Raw genomic sequence first — 25,668 nt, forward strand, 5'->3', positions numbered from 1 at the left:
AATTACACTTTATGAAGGATTTACACTGACCATCTACCTAAATAAAACTGTATACAAATTGAATTTCTAAAGTTTACAATATTTAGCAGCAGAGTTTCAACTTTTTAAGCACGACCTAAATACACAGTGGCCATCTAACAGTGGAACCAATACAAATAAAATACTGTAACAGGTGTTTTTTTTTTGTTTTTTTTATAAATCTGTCTGAAGTAATGCCCCTCTTGGCACTAGTGTTTCTGGAAAGGCAGAGTTAAAGTTAGTAGACGATTTTCCAGTGTGTGGGCTGTTCACAGTTTTTCTCTGAGTCTCCACAGAAGCGGTTGTATGTCGTTTTGGGGTCAAACCCCAAGATTTCCCTCTCTTCGTGGATCCGGAAAGAGAAGGTGGACACAGATGTACCGATAAAGAACCTGGAAACAAGTGATTAAAGATATACATGAAGCACAGCTGGGGAAAAAAAGGCATATAAAGTTACTTTAGAATGTTCCGTGATGAGGTGAGAAACAGCATGAGTCACCGAGACCAGTGGATCAGGTTAAGGGATTTTCATTCATCACATGATGATGTGGCTGAAACATCTGAGATATTTGAAGTTAAGCTAAATGTATTGTATGAGGTTTCTATTCATTACCAAAACACAATGCTCTTATGCAGAAAAAGGATTTCAGAAGTGGGCGGGGGCGCAAGTATTTATTAATATAACTACTATATATAAGTTATTTCTAATGATTCTTCTGTTTGTTTCCTCCATAATTTCTGACAAATTATATTGATGCATGACATGATCAATTGGGCAATTTGGGGTACAACGATCCATCTAGATTCAAAAAACATAGTTTTACTATTATTATGAGCATGGATATAAAAAAATCACATTCAGAGATCGTATTTCTATCCTTTTTTGATGATAATAATATATAACTGTGATACATTTGATGTATCAGAACTTTTAATAAAATGAATATAATTTACAAGGTTACTGAGAGCTTTATAATGCGGTGAAGGATCTTGAAGTGGATATGCCAGGAGTTGTAGGGGGTTGTTACACAGCTCTTTGAACGTAACTGACACTTCGACTTTTAAAAAAGAATCTTATGTCTTCCTTAAATTTTTCAGACATCCTGGCTGTGAGTCAAATAACCACACATATGCACACACAAGACCAATTTAAAGATCCATGTAAATGAATACACCATAAATGACAACACTTCTAGATTAGGTTAGGTGCATAATTTACAGTAGCATCTTTTGCAGAGCCACATTGTTCTACAAGACCTTTCATGGACCCGATTCAGTAGCACATCAGATATTTGTAAAGCGAGCTTCTCATGAGTGACAGTGGTGACAGCCAATAACACAAGAAAAGACTCAGGTCCAATCAGGAGCTTGTGGCTGGGACTCAGGTAAACGGGCTCCAGCTTGAGCGGCGGTTTTTCACTTGGTCCTAGTGCTCGACTATTGTCTGCGTACTTTAGCTTAACATTGTTTTATTTGGACAGTAAAAATTGCAGGGGACATGTCCCCTGTATCCCCCGCCCCCCAAATTATGTCCGTAGGTGACATATTCATTTTCCAGAAAGTATTGAGAATGTAATTTGGTTTTGAGGCCTAATATTGCAACTTCAGCAAATTATTCACCGTTAAGATTTAAACCTAAAACTGTTTTAGTTTCGCCTATTAGTATGCTTAAAGTACTACTGTGACAATTCAACGCAAAGATCAAGTGACACATATTTTGATCTGGATGTTAAAAACATGCTTAACATTATTGTCTGCATTTCATTCAGCTCTCTATAACATAAATTATCTTCCGATATTTTCTTTAAAAAATGTCCTCCTTTTCTGTTAAAGCAAAAGGTTCGTAGGTCTGTGCTTAAGTCTACATGAAGTGTATATACTGTATTTCAAGGTTATTTCATTTGCTTAAGTTACTAGAGACTATCAATTATTCAAAGTCTGGAAAAAAGCTAAAAGAATGTTTATCATGTGAAACAGAAGACAGTCGAATACAATCTGTTATGAAAATTATTACCTTGCATGAGCGCATATCCACTGGTCAATAATAGCAACTCCTCCATCTCTGAGCAACTCCAAGTCGTCTTTGGTTGGCTCAAAGCGCACCATCTCTGGCAACAATCTTTTCAGCTCCCTGATTTCTAGATGGATGAAACCATAATTACCAGATTTATTAATTTATTTATTTTGGATGAATCAATGCTTTAATACAATAAATGTAATACAAATCATACTTTTTAACATGGGATGGAAGATAACAAAAAAAAAAATCATAGATTCTATATTAATACACTCCAAGTATAACATTTTTTTCTTCAAAATGACTTCTTTGAGATAAGCTAGTCTGCATTACCTTCTCCATCTGCGTCAGTGGCAACAAAAACCGTCTGAAGTTTGTGTTTCTTCATTAAACTTAGTATTTTTTTAGCCGCCCCTTTCAGGCTAGGCACATCATCTCTGTGACCCCAAATGAAGTCCTTTCTGCGAAGATGAACAGCTAGATATGGCCCTCCTACAGCAGAGCCGGGCTTGGCCTGATAGGATATAAAAAAAATATATATATATATATATATATATATATGTTTTAACTGGTGCATTATTCTTTCTTTGAGATATAACCCGTTTCCTTTTCAACATTATCAGAATCAGTAAAAAACATTTAAAACCACACTAAAACCACAGACTTCAATATTTTCAATCAGGTTTTTGAGATTGACAAATGCAATATAGTGAATATCTATGATCTTTAAGAAAAATGAAATGTACACAAATAATATTCTGAAAGTTGTGGTCTGCATTGGTACAGTGGGTACAGAAAGTATTCAAACCCCTTTAATTTTTTCAGGCTTTGTTTCATTGCAGCCATTTGCTAAAATCAAAAAAGTTAATTTTATTTCTCATTAATGTACACTCAGCACAACATCTTGACAGAAAACAGAAATGTAGAAATTTTTGCAAATTTATTAAAAAAGATAAACTGTAAAACAAATGCTTATAAATATTCAAACCCTTTGCTGTGACACTCATATTCAATTCCCATGCCGTCCATTTCTTCTGATCCTCCTTGAGATAGTTCTGCTTCTTTATTAGAGTCCAGCTGTGTTTAATTGAACTGATTGGACTTGATTAAGAAAGGCACACACGTTTTTTATATAAGGCCTTACAGCTGCAGGGACAGGATGACTGGTTGCAATTGAAGGAAAAATTAATGCGGCCAAGTACAGAGATATCCTAGAAGAAAAGCTCTTCCGAAGCGCTCAGAACCTCAGACTGGGCCAAAGGTTCACCTTCCAACAAGACAATGACCCTTAGCACACAGCTAAAATAACAAAGGAGTGGCTTGGGAACAACTCTGTGACAATTCTTGACTGGCCCATCCAGAGCCCTGTCCTGCACCCAATTGAACATCTCTGGAGAGACCTGAAAATAGCCATCCACCAATGCTCACCATCCAACCTGACAGAACTAGAGAGGATCTGCAAGGAAGAATGGAAAAGGATCCCCAAATCCAGGTGTGAAAAACTTGTTGCATCATTTCTAATAAGACTCATGGCTGTACAAGCTCAAAAGGGTGCTTCTACTCAATACTGAGCAAAGGGTCTGAATACTTATGACAAATTGATGTTTCAGGTTTTCTTTTTTATTAAATTTGCAAAAGTTTCTATATTTGTTTTTTTTTCCACCAAGATTGGTGCTAAGTGTAAATGAATGAGAAAAAATGAAATTAACTGTATTAATTTTAGAAAATGGCTGCAATGAAACAAAGGGTAAACATTTTAAAGGGGTATGAATATTTTCCATAGTCACTGTAACACTCCAATCAATACTTTGTATAACCAGGTTTTAATGCTCCAAGTCTTCCGGTTTTCCCAAAGATCAGTCAGGCTGAAACTAGAATGTTTCAACATACATTTGCAAGTCCGATTTTTTCTATTGGATTTTGTCTAGACTCTAGACTAAATCTAGACTGCTTCAAAAGGTTTATATGGGCTGATATGAGAAAGTCTACTGCATCGCTGACTTTGGATTTAGCCCCTATTTGAGATTCACTGTGGACATGAGGACAGATTTCATAAATCTCTGTATATTTGGGGTGTCTTTCAGCAATTGAATTTCCACCCCCCTCAGAATGCCGAGCTTACATGTTCAAACAACACTGACAATTGAAATGTTGCTATAAATAGAGAAGGACAATATCATATTGTTTGTTATCTACTAAGAAAATAAATACTGATAATAGAATGAACACACACTAACGGTGTTTACCATATCTCCAACGCTGTTTCATTTTATATTTCAGAATTTGATTGCATTGTATTTGACTGTATTCTTGTTACCCATCCATTAATGTAAAGAAAATATACAGCCTGAATACAATTACCAAAGGCTCGCCTTTTCTAGATGGGTGTTAGCTGGCAAAGATTTAATACATTTTGTGGTTTCTGTTTTCTTTGCCAATGGTCCATACCATGTATTCATTATTTCTGATTTCTTGTCTGACAGGGTAGTCATTATATAGTATAATACATTACATAATTCACCCACTTTGAATGAGTACATCACACAGCCCACTTCAAACAGGCTTATACTGTACATCAATGGAAAAGTAAATATCAGACATGAGGTAAACATTTCAGGCTGTCAAGATTTCCATGAAGAGGAATAATCACACAAATCGCAGCATAATAGGATACACAATGACTCACTCTCATGCGGGTCCAGTCTTCATTATATGCTGTATGATCTCGATCATCTGTGGAGTTCAGATATTTTGCTCTGAAGTCATCTCCTATTAGTCGCAGGTGTTTGGCAAAAACCATGCTGCGGCGGGTCTAAATGAAGTGAAATCTGTTTTAAAAATACTTCTAGATAACAGACAACAAAGTTTGGCTCTCTTAGCATGCAGTCAAAGGACATTTGCATTTCTATGAGAGAAAAGAACTTCTTCCAGATTTGGTCTTCACCACTGTTATGAAGAAAAAAAGAAAAGAAATATACATTTCCTCTAAACAAAAGGTCTAAAATAGGATTTTTCGACTTACATCCCAGTAGTCTTTTCCAGCATAGTGATCATGTAGAAGAGTCTCTGCTCTATCAAGCATGACTGAGCTAAAAATAAAACAAAAAGAATAAAAAACAGAACAGAAAATAAACAAGTTTATTCAGTCCAATTGTCAAGAGGTCAAAGAGTCGTACAAAGAAGTCAGATCAGCTTCTCCTTGCTAACGAACAGAGAACAGGTTATGGGAAACCATGGGGAACCTTTGGTAAGCTCTTGGTTCCGTTAAAACTCTTCCTTATTGGTGTATAAATGTTGTTATAAATGCTGTCACTAATTTGTAATTTACCGACATTTCTAGTTATGTTTGAAATCAAATAGAAAGTTAAAACCTCTCCACTTGACAACTAGTTAAAGGCAGAAAATGTGTGTATGTGCATGTCTGTAAAAATAAATGATAATAATAATAATGTATTTATTATTATTTAAAAAAATACAATAAAAATAAATAAAAATAAATTATAATAATAAATACATATATATACATACATATATATATATATATATATATATATATATATATATACACATATATATATATATATATATATATATATATATAAATATATATATATACAGACATGCACATACACACATTTTCTGCCTTTAACTAGTTGTCAAGTGGAGAGGTTTTAACTTTCTATTTGATTTCAAACATAACTAGAAATGTCGGTAAATTACAAATTAGTGACAGCATTTATAACAACATTTATACACCAATAAGGAAGAGTTTTAACAGAACCAAGAGCTTACCAAAGGTTCCTAGGTTCTCACTGAATGTGCGATAGCTGGCACTGAGCAAATATACATCTTGACTGTTTAAGTCTTAAGTTTTTTTTTTTTGCATATTTGCAACAATGGGCATTCAAGGGATTAACACAAACAGAAAAAAGTCCAGCATGTCATCTGATAGAGAACAGTTTTTAACCCCAGAGAAAATGAAGGTATTAAGAGATTATTCTAATCTATGCATCACAGGGCATGCCTCAAACCTTTATTAGATTGGTATTAGAATAAAGAAGAGGGCTGTTAAAAGTACGTGTATTTTTGCTGAAATTCTTACTTTTGGTGAGTTTATTTAGAATTTGAGTATTTTAGAAGTCCTTATGTTTACAATAAGGGGAAGTTTATCATTGAACTTACGTTGCTGTGAAGTTTTTTTGAAGAACTGGAGCCATGATAGATGCATGGCCTTGAGCGGATAAACACGTTACGCTTCGAGCCCTTGTTTCTTCATAGCCCCAAAACCAGCCCCTGCAGAAACACACATGCAATTATGAAGATGACAGGAAAGAGCAGCAAAACATAGAAATGTGATATTCATATACTTCAGTAAATGTGACCTGAAAGTGCCTAAGAAATATTTCTGTTTGACTTTCCATTTTATAGGGGTAAATCATTCTTCTCTGTCATTTCTGTTGTGCTCTCAATCTGGTTAACATTATATGAATATCCAGGCACTTGCTTAAACATCTTAGGGAGCAGGAGCTAAAGCCAAAGAAAAAAACAAAAAATCTCAGAAATCTAAAAATGCTTTAGTAAATAAAAATAATAGTTTGATATATTTTTGTAGCTTCTCTTCCAGTAAGATTATTATGAGGCAAATGCTGCACAAAATAATCAAGAATGAAATATAGCTCTGGGAATTGATGTCCCACAGCTAGCTGATAGGCCAACAGCTTTGCTTTCACCAGCAGACAAGTATGACTGTTGCCATAAGGTTCTGCTTGATATTTGTATATTCAAATTTATTGAGCATCTTTGCAAATATCTTAACAATAAATAAATACACTGTCAGGACCCAGAGCTGCTATCTGGAATAATAGACAAGAAATAAGTCTCTTTATTGTGAAGGCTGGATGAAAGGGTATTTGGTCTATAAGATATTGAATTAACGACAATTAAGGTTGGCTGTCCTATGAGGATTTTTGCTTACTGTTAAATTTATACTGCTCCTATGCTCCGTTTAACACTGTCATAAACTCTAATCTGGCAGCAAACACATCCTGCACACTATTCCCGAAGGTTTCAAATACAACTTCTGGAATAAACTGCCGGTCCTGCCGGTGCAGGAGACCCCATTTTGCAGGTCTGTAACAAAGGGTCCTGATAGTGCACGTCTGGGTCCTGACAGTACAGGTCTGCAGCCAGACTCTCTTGTTCAGGCTCCCCCCCCTCCATCCAGGGCCAGGGGACAACTGACCCAGTTGGGTAGTGGTATTAGTATTCAAACATTTCCCTGAAATCAGATAACCATGTGATAAAAGTACAAACAGCTTTGATAAACATAATAGTTGGTTTTGTACTTTTAAGAGATGATATTAAAGGATTTTAGTATAACTGTATATTATTTAGTTTAATTTCTATGGTGGATCGCAAGACCCCTTACTGGTTGATCAAGAGGGGTCTCGACCCAAACTTTGAGAATCAGTGGTTTAGACTATTGCAAGGAATTATATAGATGTCTGGCAAATATCAAAATGACTTTGATAGAAATTGATGGAAGAGAGGGTATGGTTTTACCGTCGGATATTGTTTGAAAGACTAAAAAAATATATCAGGCCCCAGTATAAAGACTGCTTCTCTTATACAGGTAAAAAGGCTTGAGCTTGAACACAACTGTGGGACCTGTGTATATTCTCTGTATGTCCTTTTTTTTTTTTTTTACCTATAGTTTCCCTGTTTATCTTTGGTGTAAAGGAGCTTCTCAATGCAGGGGCGCTCATCAACCTTTTCCTCCCATTTTCCATCAGTCCATCCCTCTGCATAGTTTTGCAGCACAAGAACCGTATCTATGAATGGGCCTCCATTTTCTAAAATTAGGGAAAAAAGGATAACATTCCATTATTGGCACAATCAATAAAAAAAAAAAAAAAAAAAAAAAAAAATGTTTTCCTTACCCATTAATGTACAAATAAATGTACTCACCAGCCATAAATTCCTCATACTCAATAACTGGCACATTTGCTTGCAGACTGGTCAGGCTGAAGAACTCTCCCCATGGGATCCGAATCTGGTGAATATCAGGACTTTGCCAGTGATAGAGGCGACCCCATGGGGGGAGCACTAATACCCAGTCATCCCCCTCCTTCCTCAAAGTCTTCACCAGAGAGGCCATGCGGATATAGACATCTCTCCGCAAATTAAACCCTTCAGGGGGATTTACATCATATAAAAGGTATCTGTTCGAATAAAAAACAGAAGAACTTAACACAAAAATAAACTAAATTACTTATCAAGTTTACTTAAAAAACATCGGAACACATTTTATTGAATATTTTCCACTTTAGAAAAAAGTAGAGATATCAACACTTGGCAAATAGACGTTTTGATTGCTGCAAACAGAAAATAATTACAAGGAAGCAGACGTGTGATTTAAGTTCTATGGAACTGTATTTAATCATTTATCTCTGGGCCGAATACAACTAAAGAAGAAATGTTTTTAATTACTCTTTTTAGGTGCACTCATACAGCATGGATACATATTTTAGGTAGAAAGATTTTAAATTGATAAATTTTTCAATGGATTCGGGTGTATGTTTCTGAAGAGGGAGTGGGGATCCAAATAAAAACTTGAAAATTGAAGACTGTTGTCAGATGGGTACATAAAAAAAAAAAACACCTACTAGAAAAAAGAAAATGCGATTGTTTGAAATTTAGCATTTCTCAGAAAGATGACGGTGTAACTCACCGTAGATCCCTAGCTGCAGAGACCGACACAGAAGCCGTGCGACTAGCACTGAAAACATCATCACACTTTATTGTTTCTATTGCTGCAAAAGCGACGAGTATGGACAAAAAAATAGAACTAAACAAATACGTTGGTGCCACACATATACCTGCCGTATGCAATGTGTTAAACGCCATTTTTTCCTCTCAGCCACGCATTTCCGGAATCTGGTAAGGCGTCTGTATCGTTGCTTAGCAACCACCAATGAGAAGTCGCTAGCTCACAGAAGAACGGAAGCCGTAATATTGTTGTCGGAAGTGTACGTATTTAGTTTTTTCTGTTGCATTTCAAAGAGACAAAATTTATTATACTTAGTTAAGTATATAAATAGATAGAGTGACATTCATGATCTTATGTTTTTGTAACTTGTTCCTTTGTTGTTTTTTTTTACATTACACAATCAACATACTTGGTATTCCATTACTTCAGATTAAATATGAGGAGAAATTACATCTTGGATTAGAAACGTATAGAAACGTTATTTATTATTGCCTTTCTACATATATCCCTGTCTCTGATAAGCTCTTTATTAAATATAAGTAGACTTTTCTTGATAACCCATGTCTCTGAAATGTTTTTTGTATTTTGTAACATTAAAACTTCAAATTTCAATAGTGTTTTGTTGGGATTCTATATATCAACTCAAAGTGGTATATACATGTTGGATATGAGTAAAACATGGCTTTAAAAACATTAACATCTGAAATATGTGGTATGCATCCATACTCAGCTTTCTTCTAATATCCCCTAAATAAACAATAAAAGCAAGCCTCCAAGATAATTCTGAAGAAGCTGTGAAGAGCCAGAAAAAAAGATAATCTGCTGGTATGACAAATACAGAGGTGCACGTCACAATCTGGCCTTAGAACTTTACATTTTCTTCTCACACATAAAAGGAAAACCCAAAATGTTTCTGCTGTGAAAAAAGAACACTAAAGGGAAATTAACACTTTTGCAAAAACTAGTTCAACTTTATATAATTTACATTCATTTAGTAATAAATTGTTATGGTGTAAACATGAAAACAAATTTTTAATGTTTGATTAAAATCCTTCAAAACCTGCTGCATGTCCAGGTGTGTCTTTTGAAGATCAATTTTATTCATTTTGCTATAAGAATACTTAGAAATAAGAACCATGAATATTTCTTTCAGCCAAATGCATATGCTGCAGCTTCATAAAACCTATGTACTTTGATAGATTTGTAACACAGAGGTAACTACGCTGTTTCACTTTACATAAATATCTAGTACTTCAAATGAAAATACCTGTTCCAAACCTTAAAGCTGCCTTCAGTACATACCGAATCCAGTTAAAAATTGTGACTTTACCTTGGATTTGGCTTTAAATACACAAAAATACAAACCTAATGTATTTTCAGAATAAGCTTTTATTGAGCAATAATACCTTTTGAAATTCAAATAGCACATCACTAAGCTTTAATGTTTTAATAAGGATAAATGAACACCCAAAACAAACCTAAAATAATAATTTTCATAAGAACAGGAAACAGGACAAATAGAAGTTTAAAACTGTGATTAAAAGAAACCAAATATTTGTGAATTTTAAATTTACACCTAAGTGGGTTCCTCTCGTAAATAAAAAAAGTAGTATTTTGATTCTTTTTTAATATTCGTCATCTTCCTCCTCTTCATCAAATGAGTCGACGCCAACTTCTTCGTAATCCTTTTCCAAAGCAGCCATGTCTTCCCTGGCCTCAGCGAACTCTCCCTCCTCCATTCCCTCTCCAACATACCAGTGGACAAAGGCTCTCTTGGCATACATGAGATCAAACTTGTGGTCTAGTCGAGCCCAGGCCTCAGCGATTGCTGTGGTGTTGCTCAGCATGCACACAGCTCTCTGCACCTTAGCCAGGTCTCCTCCAGGAACCACAGTTGGTGGCTGGTAGTTGATGCCAACCTTAAAGCCTGTGGGGCACCAGTCCACAAACTGGATGGTGCGTTTAGTCTTGATACTGCTGATGGCTGTATTTACATCTTTGGGCACAACATCACCACGATACAGCAAACAGCATGCCATGTATTTACCATGACGTGGGTCACACTTCACCATCTGATTAGCTGGTTCAAAGCAGGCATTTGTGATTTCAGCAACAGACATCTGCTCATGGTAGGCCTTTTCGGCAGAGATAACTGGAGCATAGGTAGCCAGAGGGAAGTGGATGCGAGGATAAGGCACCAAGTTTGTCTGGAACTCTGTCAGGTCAACATTCAGAGCTCCATCAAAGCGAAGGGATGCTGTGATTGAAGACACAATCTGACTGATGAGACGGTTTAGATTAGTATAAGAAGGACGTTCAATATCAAGGTTCCTGCAGCAGATATCATAGATGGCTTCATTATCCACCATGAAGGCACAGTCAGAGTGCTCCAGGGTGGTATGGGTGGTCAGAATGGAGTTGTAAGGCTCTACTACTGCAGTGGAAACCTGGGGAGCTGGGTAGATGGCAAACTCAAGCTTTGACTTTTTGCCGTAGTCGACAGAAAGTCTTTCCATGAGCAGCGAGGTGAAACCAGAACCTGTTCCGCCACCAAAAGAGTGGAAAACCAAGAATCCTTGGAGACCAGAACACTGATCAGCCTGTAGGTGTGAAAACACATAAACACCAATCAAATCCTTCTCCTACTGCTTGTATAGTTTTCTTACTTGTAATTTTGTTGAGTCTGACTGGATAAAAAATCATTGCCATTTTAATTGAATCTTTAATTTTTCTTGAATATAGTTCCATATAAAAAAAATGTGTTAGTTACCAGTTTGCGGATCTTGTCCAGGACAGAGTCAATAATCTCTCTGCCGATAGTGTAGTGACCCCGAGCATAGTTGTTAGCAGCATCTTCCTTTCCAGATATCAGCTGTTCAGGGTGGAAGAGTTGACGGTATGATCCAATTTTTATTTCATCTGATAGTTTAGAAGAAGAAAGTTTGAAAAAGAAGAGGAGAACCATTTGTGCCGTTATTAGAAATAATTTTTTTAAATAAATACAGTAAATGAATTAATCCACCATTATATGCATCAAATAAAAAAAAGACTTATTTAATACCTGGCCGAAATATCGAGCAAACATTGTTTTCAATTTCACTCTTAAACCTACTATAATTTATATGCCATTATTCTAATTCTTTATACTACCAGATGTTTCTCCTTCAATTTCTTACAAATTTTAGTTCATTTATTTCTGAACATAGATGTATTCACTCCTCTACACTAATTTAGCACCTTTAAACTTTTCTGATAAGACTTTTTTTGTTGTTGTTGTTGAATTAAAGCCTAGTAAACAAGGCAAATACCAATCACTAGTGATGGGTTAATGAGGCATCTTGAAGCGTTTCGACACATGGATACTGTCTAACAGAATACTGACACCTGCTGGACCTTTAAAGACACTACAGGCACCTTATTTGACAGACTAAACTGAATTGATTTGATGACCTAGTAGCACAATGATATAATTCAACTTATCATAGGTTATATTGGATTATTTCATATCTATGTTTAAATTTAAATTATCTTTGATATTTTTAGATGCATCCAATAACATTTATCATATTGTGAATATTTAGGGGAAAATGTGAATGAGGATGCTTAAGGACTAGGCTTCTAAATCATAATTTTAAAACAACAAGCACAGTAAAACCAGTAAATAAACTAAGAGTAAATTTGAAATTAACTTTCATTTTAGATAAGTTGAGCGATACCTGAGAGAAAAAGTATGCCACAAGGAGAAAATCTAAAATGAAACATTTCTATTCCTTTAAGGCTGCTCTTAAATTCTTGATAATTTTAATGATAAACCGCAAAATATGAGAAATATTTTAGCAGATGCATTATGTTGACAGTTATATTTTTAAACACAGTTTAGTTAGTCAGTCAGTAAGAAACAACTCCTGTACCGGTGACATCGGTCACAACTTTACACCCTTGTTTTTCCTCTTTCAACGATGTAATCATGGATTCTAATAAAAAAAAATATTATAGCATTATGATGGGGAGTGGCGGCCTAGTGGTTAGGGCATTGGGCTTTGAATTCTGAGGTTGTGAGTTCGATCCCCCACTCCCACAGACTGCCACTCTGGGTGCCTGAGCAAGACCCTTAACCCCACACTGCTCCCCGGGCGCCTCACAATGGCAGCCCACTGCTCCCCAAGGGGATGGGTTAAATGCAGAGAATTCATTTCGTTGCTCTGTACTTGTGACAGTGGAATGACAATAAAAAGTTGAATTCGAGCAGGGAAGGATACAGCCTCCTGCACTGCCATGTTTATTTTACTGTGGCCTCTGCAAATCTTGCTTTCATCACAGCTATATGTCCTGCCAAAGCCTTAATACTGCAAAGGGCTTGGCCAACCCATGTGTGGGAATTTAATGCTTTAAGCTGAGGTGGTGCAAGATGGATTCTGTGTGTTTGTGGTTTGTAAACAAATACTGCAAGAAATCAGTTTGCAGGCAAGGGTAGGCAACCTATGAGGATTTCTATCCTGAATATTAGTTTGATTTTTATGTATTTAATTAGAAAAACCAAACTTCCTACTGAACTTTGCTTTCTCTACAGCTAAATCAGAATGTCAACATTCAAAAAAGATAAAATAAAAATACTGACCAATAACACTGGGCTCCAAATCGACAAAAATTGCCCTTGGGACGTATTTCTTAGCACCAGTTTCACTAAAGAAAGTGGTGAAGGAGTCCTCATTATCAGCCAGGGGCCTATCACCAACCATCTGGCCGTTTGGCTGGATACCGTGCTCCAGACAGTAGAGCTCCCAGCAGGTGTTCCCCATCTGCACACCAGCCTGGCCCACATGGACAGAGATGCACTCACGCTGCAAGAGAACAAAGAGGGGCTAAATGAAAAATCTAAAAAAAAAAAAAAAAAAAAAAAGCTTGATATGGTGTTATTACCTGCTAATACCAACAGGTGGAAGCAAAGTAGGTATTATAAGAATTATTGCAGCTGTGCTTAGATTTTATGTGACTGCAATGAGCAGCTGTTAACCCATGAGCCTGTTTATTCACTGAAATGGTGGTTGAGCTCACACCACATATTAGCAGTGGCTATTAATGACTTGGAAATGATGGTTAAAATGGACACTTGGTAGACATGACTATCTTATAACTACATTTATGAATGAACTTTCAATGGGTTTTCGTTTTTTGACCATTTTTACCCCTGGCAGATAATCATTTTGTACTAGTACTTCTACTTTTCTGTATGTTACTAATTAGATAGGTCATAGATTTTAAAAGTGTTTTAAGCTGGAAAAACTCAAGAAAGAAAAAGACAATTAGAAGAATTTTAATGGTACAATTACTTTAGTCTTTGGTGCTTAGAACTTGGCAGGAAACATTAGCATTGAATTTTGCTTTGATTTGCATGAATAGGAGTAAAGAACAGGGATGTGGAGATAGATGAAGTTGGTCAGTCCATAGACTGCTGGTTGGTGAGGCAGTGTGCTGGAGCTGAAAGAAGAGATCCAGTGGATTGCGTGAGCTGATACTAGTGCTTCACGCAGGGCTGGAAGATGGAAGTCCAGCTTGGATAAAACAGGTTGCGTGAACCTGTCCATGATGCACGAAGCGACAGTGGAGAGGAAAAAGTCCCCGTTGGGAAGAAACCTCTGGCAGAACCAGGCTCAACATGGCGGTCTTCTGCCGGACCGATTGAGATGAGACAGGGAACGCAGTAAGAGTCCAAGACGAATGACACTCTGATGAAGCTTTAGCTACAATGGTGGAGAAGGGGCTGGAGGTGGGTTGAATCGGGGTCATCTGAATCGAAGTCAGACATAGCCCAACCACTGCCTTTGCGGTTTGAGTAGCAGACTGAGTTGTGGATTTGGAGACCTATTATGATGAACTCTGGATGCTGATTGATTTCCTGGAGGTGTGGTTCAAAGCTGATTAGCCAGAGTCAGAGGCAAATGAGGGTAAGTAATCAGTTCCTTCAGTTGAACTTCCGCATAGGCTTCATTTATCTTAAATTATTATTAATTTCATGTACACTGCCCAAAATATGCATAATTGACAACCTAACACAGATTGGTTTCTTCCTGTTTTTATTTAGGCTGCTATATTCGCATGCTGCACAACTTTCCCTTCTGATCAGATAATAGGTGACAGTTGACAGTTTTATGGTGGTAGTCATCCTGAATGATATGCCGAGTCACACTCAGTAGTTTCTTGGATATCATCAATCAATTTGAAGCACAAATGTATGTAAGTAAGTTGCTTCTCTGTCTTTATAGACATGAGAGGTAAATAAATCATGGTGATGCATTTTTATTTGTGTATTAAAAATGTTGATGCATTTTATTGGCATTTTACCGGTATATGATAGACAAGTACATAGTAGTGCATAAATGTAAACTAGAAGTAAAAATATTTATTCATTTGTTTTATTTGTTAAGAAAACAATTTAAGTATAAGCTTTGGAGCATTTTTAAATACATCATCTTTAACAGAAAGTGTAACCCTTCAGATTGTGATGCTAAAATATTAGTCTCTAGATAAACTAAAAGACTTATAAGTGAAATATTTTTCTGATTTGCATTCTGAAATCCACATTTTTTCTTCAACTTTATGGTTCTGAAGTCTTTGAATTAGTATACCACATGAAATCAGGTTTAAAAAATTTAAAGCTAGTGACTAAAAACCTGGTCAAATGTAAAAATGTTTATATCAGATCTTTAATCTTTGTACCCTTAGATGAGTCACCAGAGCTTTCGGTTCAGCAAAGCTATTTTCGTTAACTCCTGCTAACCTGACACTTAGCTGCAGGAGCAGACTGTTGCTGTAAACACAGACTGTGGGCCTTCCAAACACTGTCCATCACTAGGTAGAATTTCAAATCCTGGTCACACAAAGGTTTCTCAAAAGTATAACGACATCTGGGTTATGGGGGGTTAAAAATAGATTTAAAAAAAACCCCTCACCCCATTTATATCCAAAGGTATTACAGAAATAAGATTAAAGAAACAAGCCTGTCTACAACTGTCAACCTTTTCATAAGTAACTCCATTGGGGTGTGTCTCTAGAAGACATTAGCAGAGGCATGTCTAAGGAGTGGCAAAGCTTACTTGAGAATCCTGTTCTGCTGCTGACTTAAACTAAGGGTTTCAAAAGTGCTTGAGAAAAATATATACATAACATTACTAATCATATTCAGGATTAATATTAACATTACATAAAGTTTAATTTGGGATGACTTTTGAAGCTCAAATAGTTGTGCGGCGCCAGAGAAAAACAAAAATACCTTATATGGTAAGCTGTTCTAGCAGGAATTATAACAGCTATATCATTTTATTTAGTGTACATAATCTGCTTTTAGCTATTGACACAAGTTAGCTGAATATTCTAAATCAAAATAAATAAAAACATAGAAAAAAAACGTGTAGAGTCAAAGCACAGTTTAATTGCACTCAACCCTCCACCTACCCCTTCGTGCTTCGACTTAAAATTTGAGCAGTGCTCCTAACCTTCATCCTAAATGTGCCTCAATTTTAGAAACTTCCGCTTCTCTCAACTCTTTGATTTATACATTATTTATTACAGCTGCTATTATTATTGTGCTCCCACTTTGTTTCTTTTTCCATGGAAAATATCCCTGGTCCACAGCTTCTGCTTTTGTTAAAAGAAAATCTCTTTCCTCTTAACTAAACTTCCAACTGGTTCAAACTGAGATGATATGCAGCTTCCAGCATTATGAGTGATTTCAAGTAAGCGGGTTCCATTCATTATATTTGGAGTCATTTGGTGGTGAATAGGAACTGTGTGTCTTGTGAAAAAAATTAAGGTTGATGTTTGTCGTTTGGTGCTATACAAATAGAGTGAACTGAAATACAACTTCAGTGAGGGAAATCAAATATTTACACAAGCAGAGGGGGGAAGAGTAGCCAAAGATTATACTCAAGTAGGAACAGCATAATTTTAACGTATTATTATAAAGTCTCTCAAAATATGCTCTAGAAAGAGTAGAAATTTATTTGATAAAAAAAATATATTAAGGGCAGAATAACTGATCTCAGCATCTGATATAGTCTGTTAGACTGATGTATGAGACTGTCAAACATAAAGTTTTGAGAAAATACATATATTAACAAATAAAAAGAAAGTAAACACAAATAACAATGCTATAAAAAAAATATTGTCAGTTTAAAGTTATTTTTATATTTTTACAACATAAAGCTTTTGAAACTAATATCTACAGAGGCTAATGTATACGTGTTTTTGAGACAACTTGTTCTATTTACCGTTTATTCATTTCCCCACAAATAGTAAGCATGATCAGAAAACAGAAAGTATGAAGAAAAGAATGAAGCTCGGCACAAATAACACGTCTCCCTTTCATTTTGACTTTGAAAAGCTGCATCTGTCGTATTTCTCGATAAGACTACCCAGTTCTTTATCCAGGAAGTATAGGTAGATAGAGCAGATGGAAAAAGTTCTCAAAAAATATAGACTTGGCTCAAACAGTTTTTAACTTTAATAAACAATATTCAGCCTTTTCATCTCTTTGTTTTAAGGCTTTAAAATCTAAATCAACAATTTCATAATCGTTATTACTCTTAAGGGTTGTTTTTTTAAAAACATTTGACTAATACAAATTTAATCTAAGGCAAGTAGTAAGCTCAATGGTTCTTAAACTGCAGTAGAAGTACTACCAAAAGTATTTCGTTTCCTTAGGTTTTGTGAATATTTTTCTATTAAATATGAACAAGATAAACACAACAGTGTAGCTGAGATAAATATTACTATTTTGGTAGTGTTCAAATTATCTAAGGAAAGTGAATTCAGATCTGAGGATCATATAAACTTAACCATCTTCTGATTATAAGATAGTATAGTAGAATTTTCCAACTGGTGGGCAGTGAGGGAGATTATATGACACCATGTTTCCTAAAGATGTATTGCATACAAACAGTCAGACACAACATTTTAAAGTTTTTTTTTATAACTGCATTCAAAATGTTTTCAAGGTGAAAATTGGGGAAAATAATATCATACACTGCTGCCTGCTACAATATATAAGGTATTACATTTAATGCATCTAATTTATTTGTTTAGACAAGGCATCCTGCTCCAGTTTGTTCAGTAAACACTGTTGTCATTTGTCTTTTACAGCAATCCTGAGGCTAACAAGCTGTGTATACAATACATGAGGCAAACAGAACACAAAGGTCAAGAGTATAGTGGGAAAATGACAGACAAAATATAGAGACTATTTAATAAGAATATTATACTTAAATGGAAATGGATGAATTATGTCTCCCACTGTTGCAAAGTTGTATTTTTTAAGCTTAGAGTTTTTGGATAAATATGTTGATAATGACGTGATCAGTTCAGAAGTATTTCCTGCTCTGCAGGGTTGTTTGCTTTAACACAACTGGTTTTTCGATGAGGCGCATCTTATTCACTTCATCTGGAATGTTCATAGTAAATATAGTGTTCTTACAGTGATTCCCTTATTTAAAAGGGCTATTTAATTCAAGCATTTTTTGCTGTTGTTCAAATAAAAATTGTAATAAACATGATTTCAGCAGTTCAGACAGATTTAACTATGTATTATATAAGAATGGCTTTTCTGCTGTTTTTCCACCTAGACATCAATATGTCCTGCAGCCAGTTCAGCTTTTACTGACAGACACTGAGCTGCATGTTGCTGCATCTCTACACTTCACTTAATACTTCTAAAATACATAAAATAAAACATAAGCTTAAAAAAAAACTCTCAAGACACACCCTACAAACAAAACTATGGAGTTTGTGTTTCTCAGCAGACAGATGGCATTATGCTCACCATTGTAGGATCTTAGTAGAATAACCGCTTTAGAAGTGGATATAGAGCTGGGTTTTCAGTCGCTTCTCACAACATCGGCCCTTAACGTGGTCCGGGTGAGTAGGTTCTGCCAGGTGGGTGAAGAGAGGCGAGGATCTGCCAAGATGCAGGCCACGCCCACCTGTCAGTTTGACGTAAAGCACGTTACGATCCGGCAGCGTTTGTTTTTGTTTTCTAAATATAAGAAAACCCTACAGAATACATTATGTGTCTTTAGAAAATCAAAAAATAACTGTAAAGTATAAAAAAATATATATATATATTTTTTATAATACGGTATATATAAAACAAGCAAAGAAAAAAAATATATTATATATATATATATATATATATATATATATATATATATATATATATATATATATATATATATATATAAAACTTTACTTTATACTTTTGATACTTCTGATACTCCCCAGCGCATCACCTCTAGTCCCCGGCTCAGCCTGGCCCCGCCCTCTCAGCGCCCTCTCCACTCCACACACAAACTAACACGCCTCTCAGATACCAGAGAGAGAGAAAAAAAACCCATCGGAGCAGAAAAATACACATGAGCACATAAAAAATGGGAGAAAGGACACAAGACTTGCTCATTGCCCCGAGAGACCTACAGAAAGGCATGACTGACAGGCGTTTCAGAGCTCCAGAGAACGTAAGATACGTAAGAGCGATCGCCTTTAGCAGCAGTGGCGGTTCTAGACCAAATGTACCAGGGGGCCAGGAGGGGGCCAGCGTGTTTTCATGGGGGCACAGAAAAGCATGAAATTAAAAGACAGGGCAAGGGATTCAAATCTATTAAGAGAACTGCATAAAGGGAAATTTCTATTCAATTAGGTTTAAGTAAAATTCTATGCCTTATTAGGCCAATATATACATTGATTATTTAGGAATTTAACATATTTTTGACATAATTAAATTAAAATTATTGTTTTCTATAAAATCTAAATTAGAACTCAAGAAAACTGATAAATTCGGCTGTAAAAATTAGAGCAATTTATTTTGAAAAAAAAAAAAATTAACAGATGAAAACTGGGATCCTATCTCAATAGCACTGAAGCTATCACCTTATTGCTTTTAAGTAAATAGAAAAAAACAGAATTTGTAAAGAAAAAAAATGAAATAGATCTAAAGCACCTATCAATAACCATTTCTGTTCCAGTGCATATCATCTTTAGAATTTATCATTTAATGAATTTCAGAGTATTATGTCTTCCGTACAGGGGCCATAACAGGGGGCAGGACATTATCTACAGGGGCACTGGCCCCCGTTTGCCCCTGTCTAGAATCGCCCATATTTAGCAGCACTTCATAATAAAGGTATAATGGAGGATTTTCACGATTTTTAGAGAAAAAGACCCACCCTCTCCACTCAAAAAAAAAGCACAGGCATAACCAAGTATCAAAGGGAACGCTTATTAAAAACATGTGAGAGCATGCACGAGCCCATTTCTCCTCTTGCAAGCTCTGTTTAAAAGTTGTTTTTTGCATCGCTCATACAAGCTTACTTTACAAAAAAAAAGAATTTCTCCACTATGCCAGTATTATCACCATTTATTTTGATGATCCACCCAGAAAAAGACCATTCTCCACTATACCTTTAACTTTCAAAGTAGATATTATGTGTCATATGTTACTGGAGCCAACTCATAAAGTGTAATTAAGATCTTGAAAGAACCCAGTACATTTATCCCATTAAAACATAAGTGTGGTAACATTAGCTATTCCTTGATTTATCCCACGATGTGGAACTCTACAGAATTAAAGCAACAGACAAGTGCACACAAAAGTGGTGGATTATTAATACTATAAACATTACATTATTAACACTATTATTATTCAGTTGTAATAATAAATAAAATCACTGAAACACTGAAAGGTCAACAGTTCCATGATATATCAAGCTTAAATGTTAAAAAATATCGGTATTGTGTCGCTATTGGCGAATCTGACCCTGTATTTACTTGGTATCATATTTATTAAAATTTCTCAGTATCAACCACCTCTATTGGAAAGTAGGCTAAACCATTAACTGAGTTAATGTTAGTTTACTCATGGTACAGAATGAAGGTGGGACCAGCAATCGAGCAGCCAGGGTGGTATGTAATTCTTTTTCTTCCCTTCTTTATTAACAGTTTCACATTTTGAACGCTAGGGGTCACTAATGTACTATTAAATGTGTGAACTCTGTGAACTTAACCTGACTTATTTGAAAATATTTTAAGCATCTGATGAACCACAAATGACTGAATTTAAAGATAGCTTCCTATATAATGGATCCAATATTGCAGTGTTTTTGATCCCTCCTCCATTTAGTGATGGCCTTGACATGCTCTGATGTTTGGAAAAAAAAAGGCATTGTTCCTTATCACAATGTTCTTGGATCATTGGATAAAGTTGCTTTTGGATATAGTTTTAATCGTATGATGTGGTCAAGGCTATATTTTCAGTCATAAGTGTGAATGAGGTACATGTCATCAAGAAAAAACCTCACGTGTTGGCATATCATGGACCTTAAGAGTTTTTTTCTTTATCTATGCTCCTTTTTACAGAAAGTCCACCAGTTTCAGGAGAAAATAAATACATAAATTACTTTCCTAACCTTCTTCACTCAACAGGAAATGATTTCCTGTTGAGAAGTGGAGAAGAACACCAGTTAAAATGTATTTCTTGTTATTTTTCTCTGTCACTTTATTTTTACCTCTTAAGGGTGGTGAAGTATATATATATATATATATATATATATATATATATATATATATATATATATATATATATATATATATATATTTATTTATTAAAAAATCACTTAATTGTCACACAATGGGGAAATTTACCTTTAACACAAAAAGAACAGTATGAAATGCCAGTAAATGTTTGCAAAGTCCCTATTTTATTGATATATATTAATAACATGCGGATAGCCAAAATTTGTTTGCAAACAAGTTTGCAACCTCTGTTAGCACACGTTGAAAGGAAACATTTGAAAATGCCAGTTGCTGTAGGTGAGCCAGCCCCTAAATAAACAGAAGAAGGGTTTGCGTGGTCATCAACACTCTCTGTTCAATAGAAAAATGAATGTCTATATATTTGCTAACCAATGTGTCTTTTTTACATACATTAAATAGGAAAATGAAAAAAGTAAAAACAGAAACAATAAAACTTATTAAATGACAGATTCTCAAAAAAACTTTAAAAGGAGGAAGGAATATCTCAAAGAGGATATTTGCCATTGTGAGGCGGGAGTGGCTGATGTACCTTTTGTTTGCCTCAGCCACTTGTTAACTTGTAGTTGTTAAGCCCTGTATTCTAAACTCCATCAAAGCTTAACAGTGTTTGAGATGAAACGTATGAGGCATGTTAAGGCAACTTCAAAGCTCTTTTTTTTTTCTTTGTGAAGCTGTTCAGTGACAATATGATGTTGATCCAAAATCTCTTATTATTATTATTCCAGATTTTCTTATTAAAATGATGCTTTCCCAAAGTTGCCATATCCCTCAGATTTAGATCTTTCTTAAACTGCAAAATCTTGAAAACGTTTCCAAAACCACCATTCTACAACCTATTATTTGATATCCAGCAGCTTCAAGGTGTTTCTTTTTTCTAAATCTACGAAAAAAAGGTAAAGCATATTTACATTTTGTGGAAATATTTATTTTTTAAAACCTTTCAAAAATAGAAAAAGCTTGATATATGGATTGCGTCATACTGAAAAAAACAAACAAACAAAAAACATAATTACAGCTACAAATGTTTTCGGGTAGGGCAGCAGCTTCTCAATTCAACTCATTGAAACTACATTGCTCTGTTGTACCTCTGGCTGTTTTTGAAGGTCATTTTATGCATGATAGGGATTCTCCATCCCAATCTCAGGCCTTTTTTACACTACTTTTTACATTTTAAATTACTTTTAACTGTAATTGAACCTCACATAAACACTGAACAGCCTCACTGTGCCAGCTATACAGAAGCTTCTGTACAGCATGCATGGCAGCTGCTACAGTGAGATAATATTTAGTGTTAGTACTCCTTCCAACATACTATTTTGCATATAGGCTAATTGTTTTTCTGTCCTACTTGACCATAACACCATCTCCTAAATGTAAGCATGTCATCTCTTTAAATGTCCATGAGGCCAGGTTTGTTCAGTCCCAGACAAGCAGTTCATCAGTAAAGAGATTCTTCTTCCATACAGTAGCTTTCGGTTTCTGCAGCTGCCAGAGAGTTGTCATGAGCCTGTTGGTTGATTCTATGAATAAAACTCACCTTGCCATGTCAGTCATTTAAAGTATGATTTGGTATCTACATTTGAAAGCATTAGTTGGTACAAATATATTTGGATGTTGTTTTTTTTTAATAAACAATGCTTAACATACAATTACACTGGATTTTTTAGAGGGGCCTCTTCCCATTTTATCTTTAATAAATAATTTAACCCCTTGTCCTCTTTATCTTGTATTAAATTTTGCTCTCCATTTGTTCCACTTATGTGTTTTCCAGTACTGGAATTCAAGCGATCAGTTAATGAAAACATCTAATTATGATCTAGTGGGAAGGAACTATGCAGGAAAAACCTATACTCTCACACAATGGAAGTGGGTCAGAGCTTTATGAGAAAGCCAACGCCTCTCGGGGACAGTCAAGGAAGTAGGGGGAAAAAAAGTAGAATGTAGCAGGCTTCTGTTTTTCTTTTTACTATTTTGATGTAGTTTAAAACATGGGCATAGTTGAAGGCATTTTTAACTGTATTGTGCTTTCTAGGGTATTTTATTAAACTCAGTATTATAACACCCTCACAATATTTTAACTTTGCATACAGTTTGATGCAGAGAGCTGTGTAATTTGACTCTTTAAAAGGGGAGGATTAAAAAAATACCCTGGCCAGGTAACATCACTATTAACTTTGTTTCTTAATCTTTATGGCAGAAAAAAATCAAAAACCTTCTGATATTTACATCAGCGCTACTTTACAACAGTTTGAGCTTTATACTTAGAGACCTACAAACCTTTTTAGTCATTTCTCAGACACAACTGAGAAAGCATTCTTATATATCACAATAGAAATAGTGCTGATACCACCAAGTCTTAAAAGTTGTTTGACTTGTTTTAAATACCATAACTCCAAGCATTTTGCCTTCATATTATACCAAGTTTAAGATTTTTGTTGAGATTTAAAACAGAAACACAAATTAATAAGAATTATAATGTCAGAAAATATAAAGTGTCAGATTAATCAAACTTCTTTTTTTTTTTCATGTTGGCTAAGTTCCTCTTAAAATGAAGATGAAAATGAGACATATTACAATTTTTCTATGGCATGTAACCCGGGGTCCTCTAAGGGATTTTTTGATATACTATATTTATTTTTTAGAAACTGAAAGACTCATAAGGAATTTGGTATAGGTTTTATAGTATCTCTTCACCTAGAATTGATAATTCAGGTGCTTATTTTGTAGAGTAATGGTCCAATAACTGAGTTTAAAGGTTAATGTTTAGCTATGCTGTTACTATTTGGAAGATATTGTTAATGTAGATCCTCAAAATAAAAGATATGTTAAGGTTTTCCATGGTTGTTGTTTGACAAAGAACAACAATGGATCCAATATATTACAACTCTAAAAAATAGCTTCAGAGAGAAAAGGCATTCTGTTTTCAATGTTATACCACCACCCCACCCCACCCCCTCGGAATCTCTGGTTTTGCCTCTGCCCTGTGAAATATGAGGTGCCCAAACACAGGAACAAAACACCACACATAATGACTAGGGTGGTGACCTGCTTTAGCATTGTGTGTATGTTTGTAAAATGGGCGATCTTATCCTGGTCTCACAAGTTAAGGTTTCTGATTTCATGTCAGATTGAATCACAGTATATCATAGCTGTACATGCTGTGTATAAAAGCAGAGGGATGCAGGCGTTTCCACCACTTCATCCTCTTTCTGATACCTGGACGTCAGACAAGAGACAAAAACTATGGTAAGATGAACATTTCTCAGCAATTTCTGTACATGTACTATTGGATTTTTTTGTGTGTTATTATATAGAAAACAGTCTTCTTAAGTAAAATTTAAATGTATTATTCAATCTGCAGCGTGAGTGCATCTCCATTCATGTGGGCCAAGCTGGGGCTCAGATTGGTAATGCATGCTGGGAGTTGTACTGCCTGGAACATGGTATTCAACCAGATGGACAAATACCAAATGACAAGACCACTGGAGGGGACGACTCCTTTAATACCTTCTTTAGTGAGACAGGGGCAGGAAAACATGTTCCCAGGGCCATCTTTGTTGACCTAGAACCTACTGTTATTGGTAAGTTACAGCTTTTTTAAAAATAAAAATAATATTTAAAGCTATATGCATTAAAACCTTTTTTAAATATATGTAATATTTCACAATAATTTAGAGAACTGCTATAATATGATCCAATTAGATAACATTATCTGCTTTAGCTGCTGGAACTTGCTTATTTAATTTTAGGTATGCATTAAACATTAAATAAATGTATTTGTTTTGTTGTCTAGATGAGGTGCGTACAGGAACCTACCGTCAGCTGTTCCACCCAGAGCAGATGATAACAGGAAAGGAAGATGCTGCCAACAACTATGCCCGTGGACACTACACCATTGGCAAGGAGATCATAGATCTTGTTTTGGACAGAACACGTAAACTGGTGAGACTAAAAGTGCTTTGGTCACAAGTTTGTAGTGTGCCAATAATGCGATTATTTGGTAAAAACTGATCTCTGTTTTGACCTGTAAATGTGTTACTTTTCAGGCTGATCAGTGCACTGGTCTGCAAGGTTTCCTCATCTTCCACTCTTTTGGTGGCGGAACAGGTTCTGGTTTCACCTCGCTGCTCATGGAAAGACTTTCTGTTGACTACGGCAAAAAGTCAAAGCTTGAGTTTGCCATCTACCCAGCTCCCCAGGTTTCCACTGCAGTAGTAGAGCCTTACAACTCCATTCTGACCACCCATACCACCCTGGAGCACTCTGACTGTGCTTTCATGGTGGA

The 25,668-nt window shown here is 35.5% G+C and overlaps 3 protein-coding genes across 3 annotated transcripts in view; 1 reads left to right on the top strand and 2 right to left on the bottom strand.

Moving 5' to 3' along the window:
- Positions 1-190: 190 nt before the first annotated feature.
- Positions 191-8,981, bottom strand: pofut2 (protein O-fucosyltransferase 2). Its single transcript, XM_015379944.1, has 9 exons — positions 8,766-8,981; positions 8,003-8,256; positions 7,743-7,887; positions 6,218-6,328; positions 5,058-5,124; positions 4,722-4,847; positions 2,369-2,549; positions 2,033-2,156; positions 191-410 (listed from the first exon to the last, which is right to left on the bottom strand). Exons 1-9 carry the CDS (start codon positions 8,939-8,941, stop codon positions 257-259), a joined length of 1,338 nt encoding a protein of 445 aa, XP_015235430.1. The 5' UTR covers positions 8,942-8,981; the 3' UTR covers positions 191-256.
- Positions 8,982-10,287: 1,306 nt separating this feature from the next.
- Positions 10,288-18,825, bottom strand: LOC107088039 (tubulin alpha chain-like). The gene is made up of 4 exons (XM_015379959.1): positions 18,619-18,825; positions 13,423-13,645; positions 11,575-11,723; positions 10,288-11,404 (listed from the first exon to the last, which is right to left on the bottom strand). The coding sequence occupies exons 1-4, from the start codon at positions 18,619-18,621 to the stop codon at positions 10,430-10,432; spliced, it is 1,350 nt and encodes a 449-aa protein (XP_015235445.1). The 5' UTR covers positions 18,622-18,825; the 3' UTR covers positions 10,288-10,429.
- A 5,700-nt stretch (positions 18,826-24,525) lies between these two features.
- LOC107088035 (tubulin alpha chain) overlaps positions 24,526-25,668 on the top strand; it is a 7,141-nt gene continuing 5,998 nt past the window's right edge. Inside the window, exons 1-3 of the mRNA XM_015379950.1 lie at positions 24,526-24,629; positions 24,745-24,964; positions 25,177-25,325. Of these exons, the coding sequence (XP_015235436.1) occupies positions 24,627-24,629; positions 24,745-24,964; positions 25,177-25,325 (372 nt within the window). The 5' untranslated portion in view covers positions 24,526-24,626. The remainder of the gene's footprint in view (positions 24,630-24,744; positions 24,965-25,176; positions 25,326-25,668) is intronic.

The sequence above is a fragment of the Cyprinodon variegatus genome, unplaced genomic scaffold (genome assembly GCF_000732505.1).
Source record: "Cyprinodon variegatus isolate N-32 unplaced genomic scaffold, C_variegatus-1.0 Scaffold204, whole genome shotgun sequence".
NCBI classification, from domain to species: Eukaryota; Metazoa; Chordata; class Actinopteri; order Cyprinodontiformes; family Cyprinodontidae; genus Cyprinodon; species Cyprinodon variegatus.

Bases quoted from the DNA above. Each gene is read 5' to 3' on its own strand.
- LOC107088039 (XM_015379959.1), bottom strand. The intron at 11,724-13,422 runs GTCAGTATTTTT...CTAAACTATCAG, and splicing joins TTTGGAGCCCAGTGTTATTG to ATGAAATAAAAATTGGATCA. The intron at 11,405-11,574 runs GTAACTAACACA...TCACACCTACAG, and splicing joins TGGACAAGATCCGCAAACTG to GCTGATCAGTGTTCTGGTCT.
- pofut2 (XM_015379944.1), bottom strand. From the start codon at position 8,941: ATGGCGTTTAACACATTGCATACGGCAGGTATATGTGTGGCACCAACG. The intron at 8,257-8,765 runs GTGAGTTACACC...TTATTCGAACAG, and splicing joins TCTGCAGCTAGGGATCTACG to ATACCTTTTATATGATGTAA. The intron at 6,329-7,742 runs GTAAAAAAAAAA...GTGTTTCTGCAG, and splicing joins GATAAACAGGGAAACTATAG to GGGCTGGTTTTGGGGCTATG.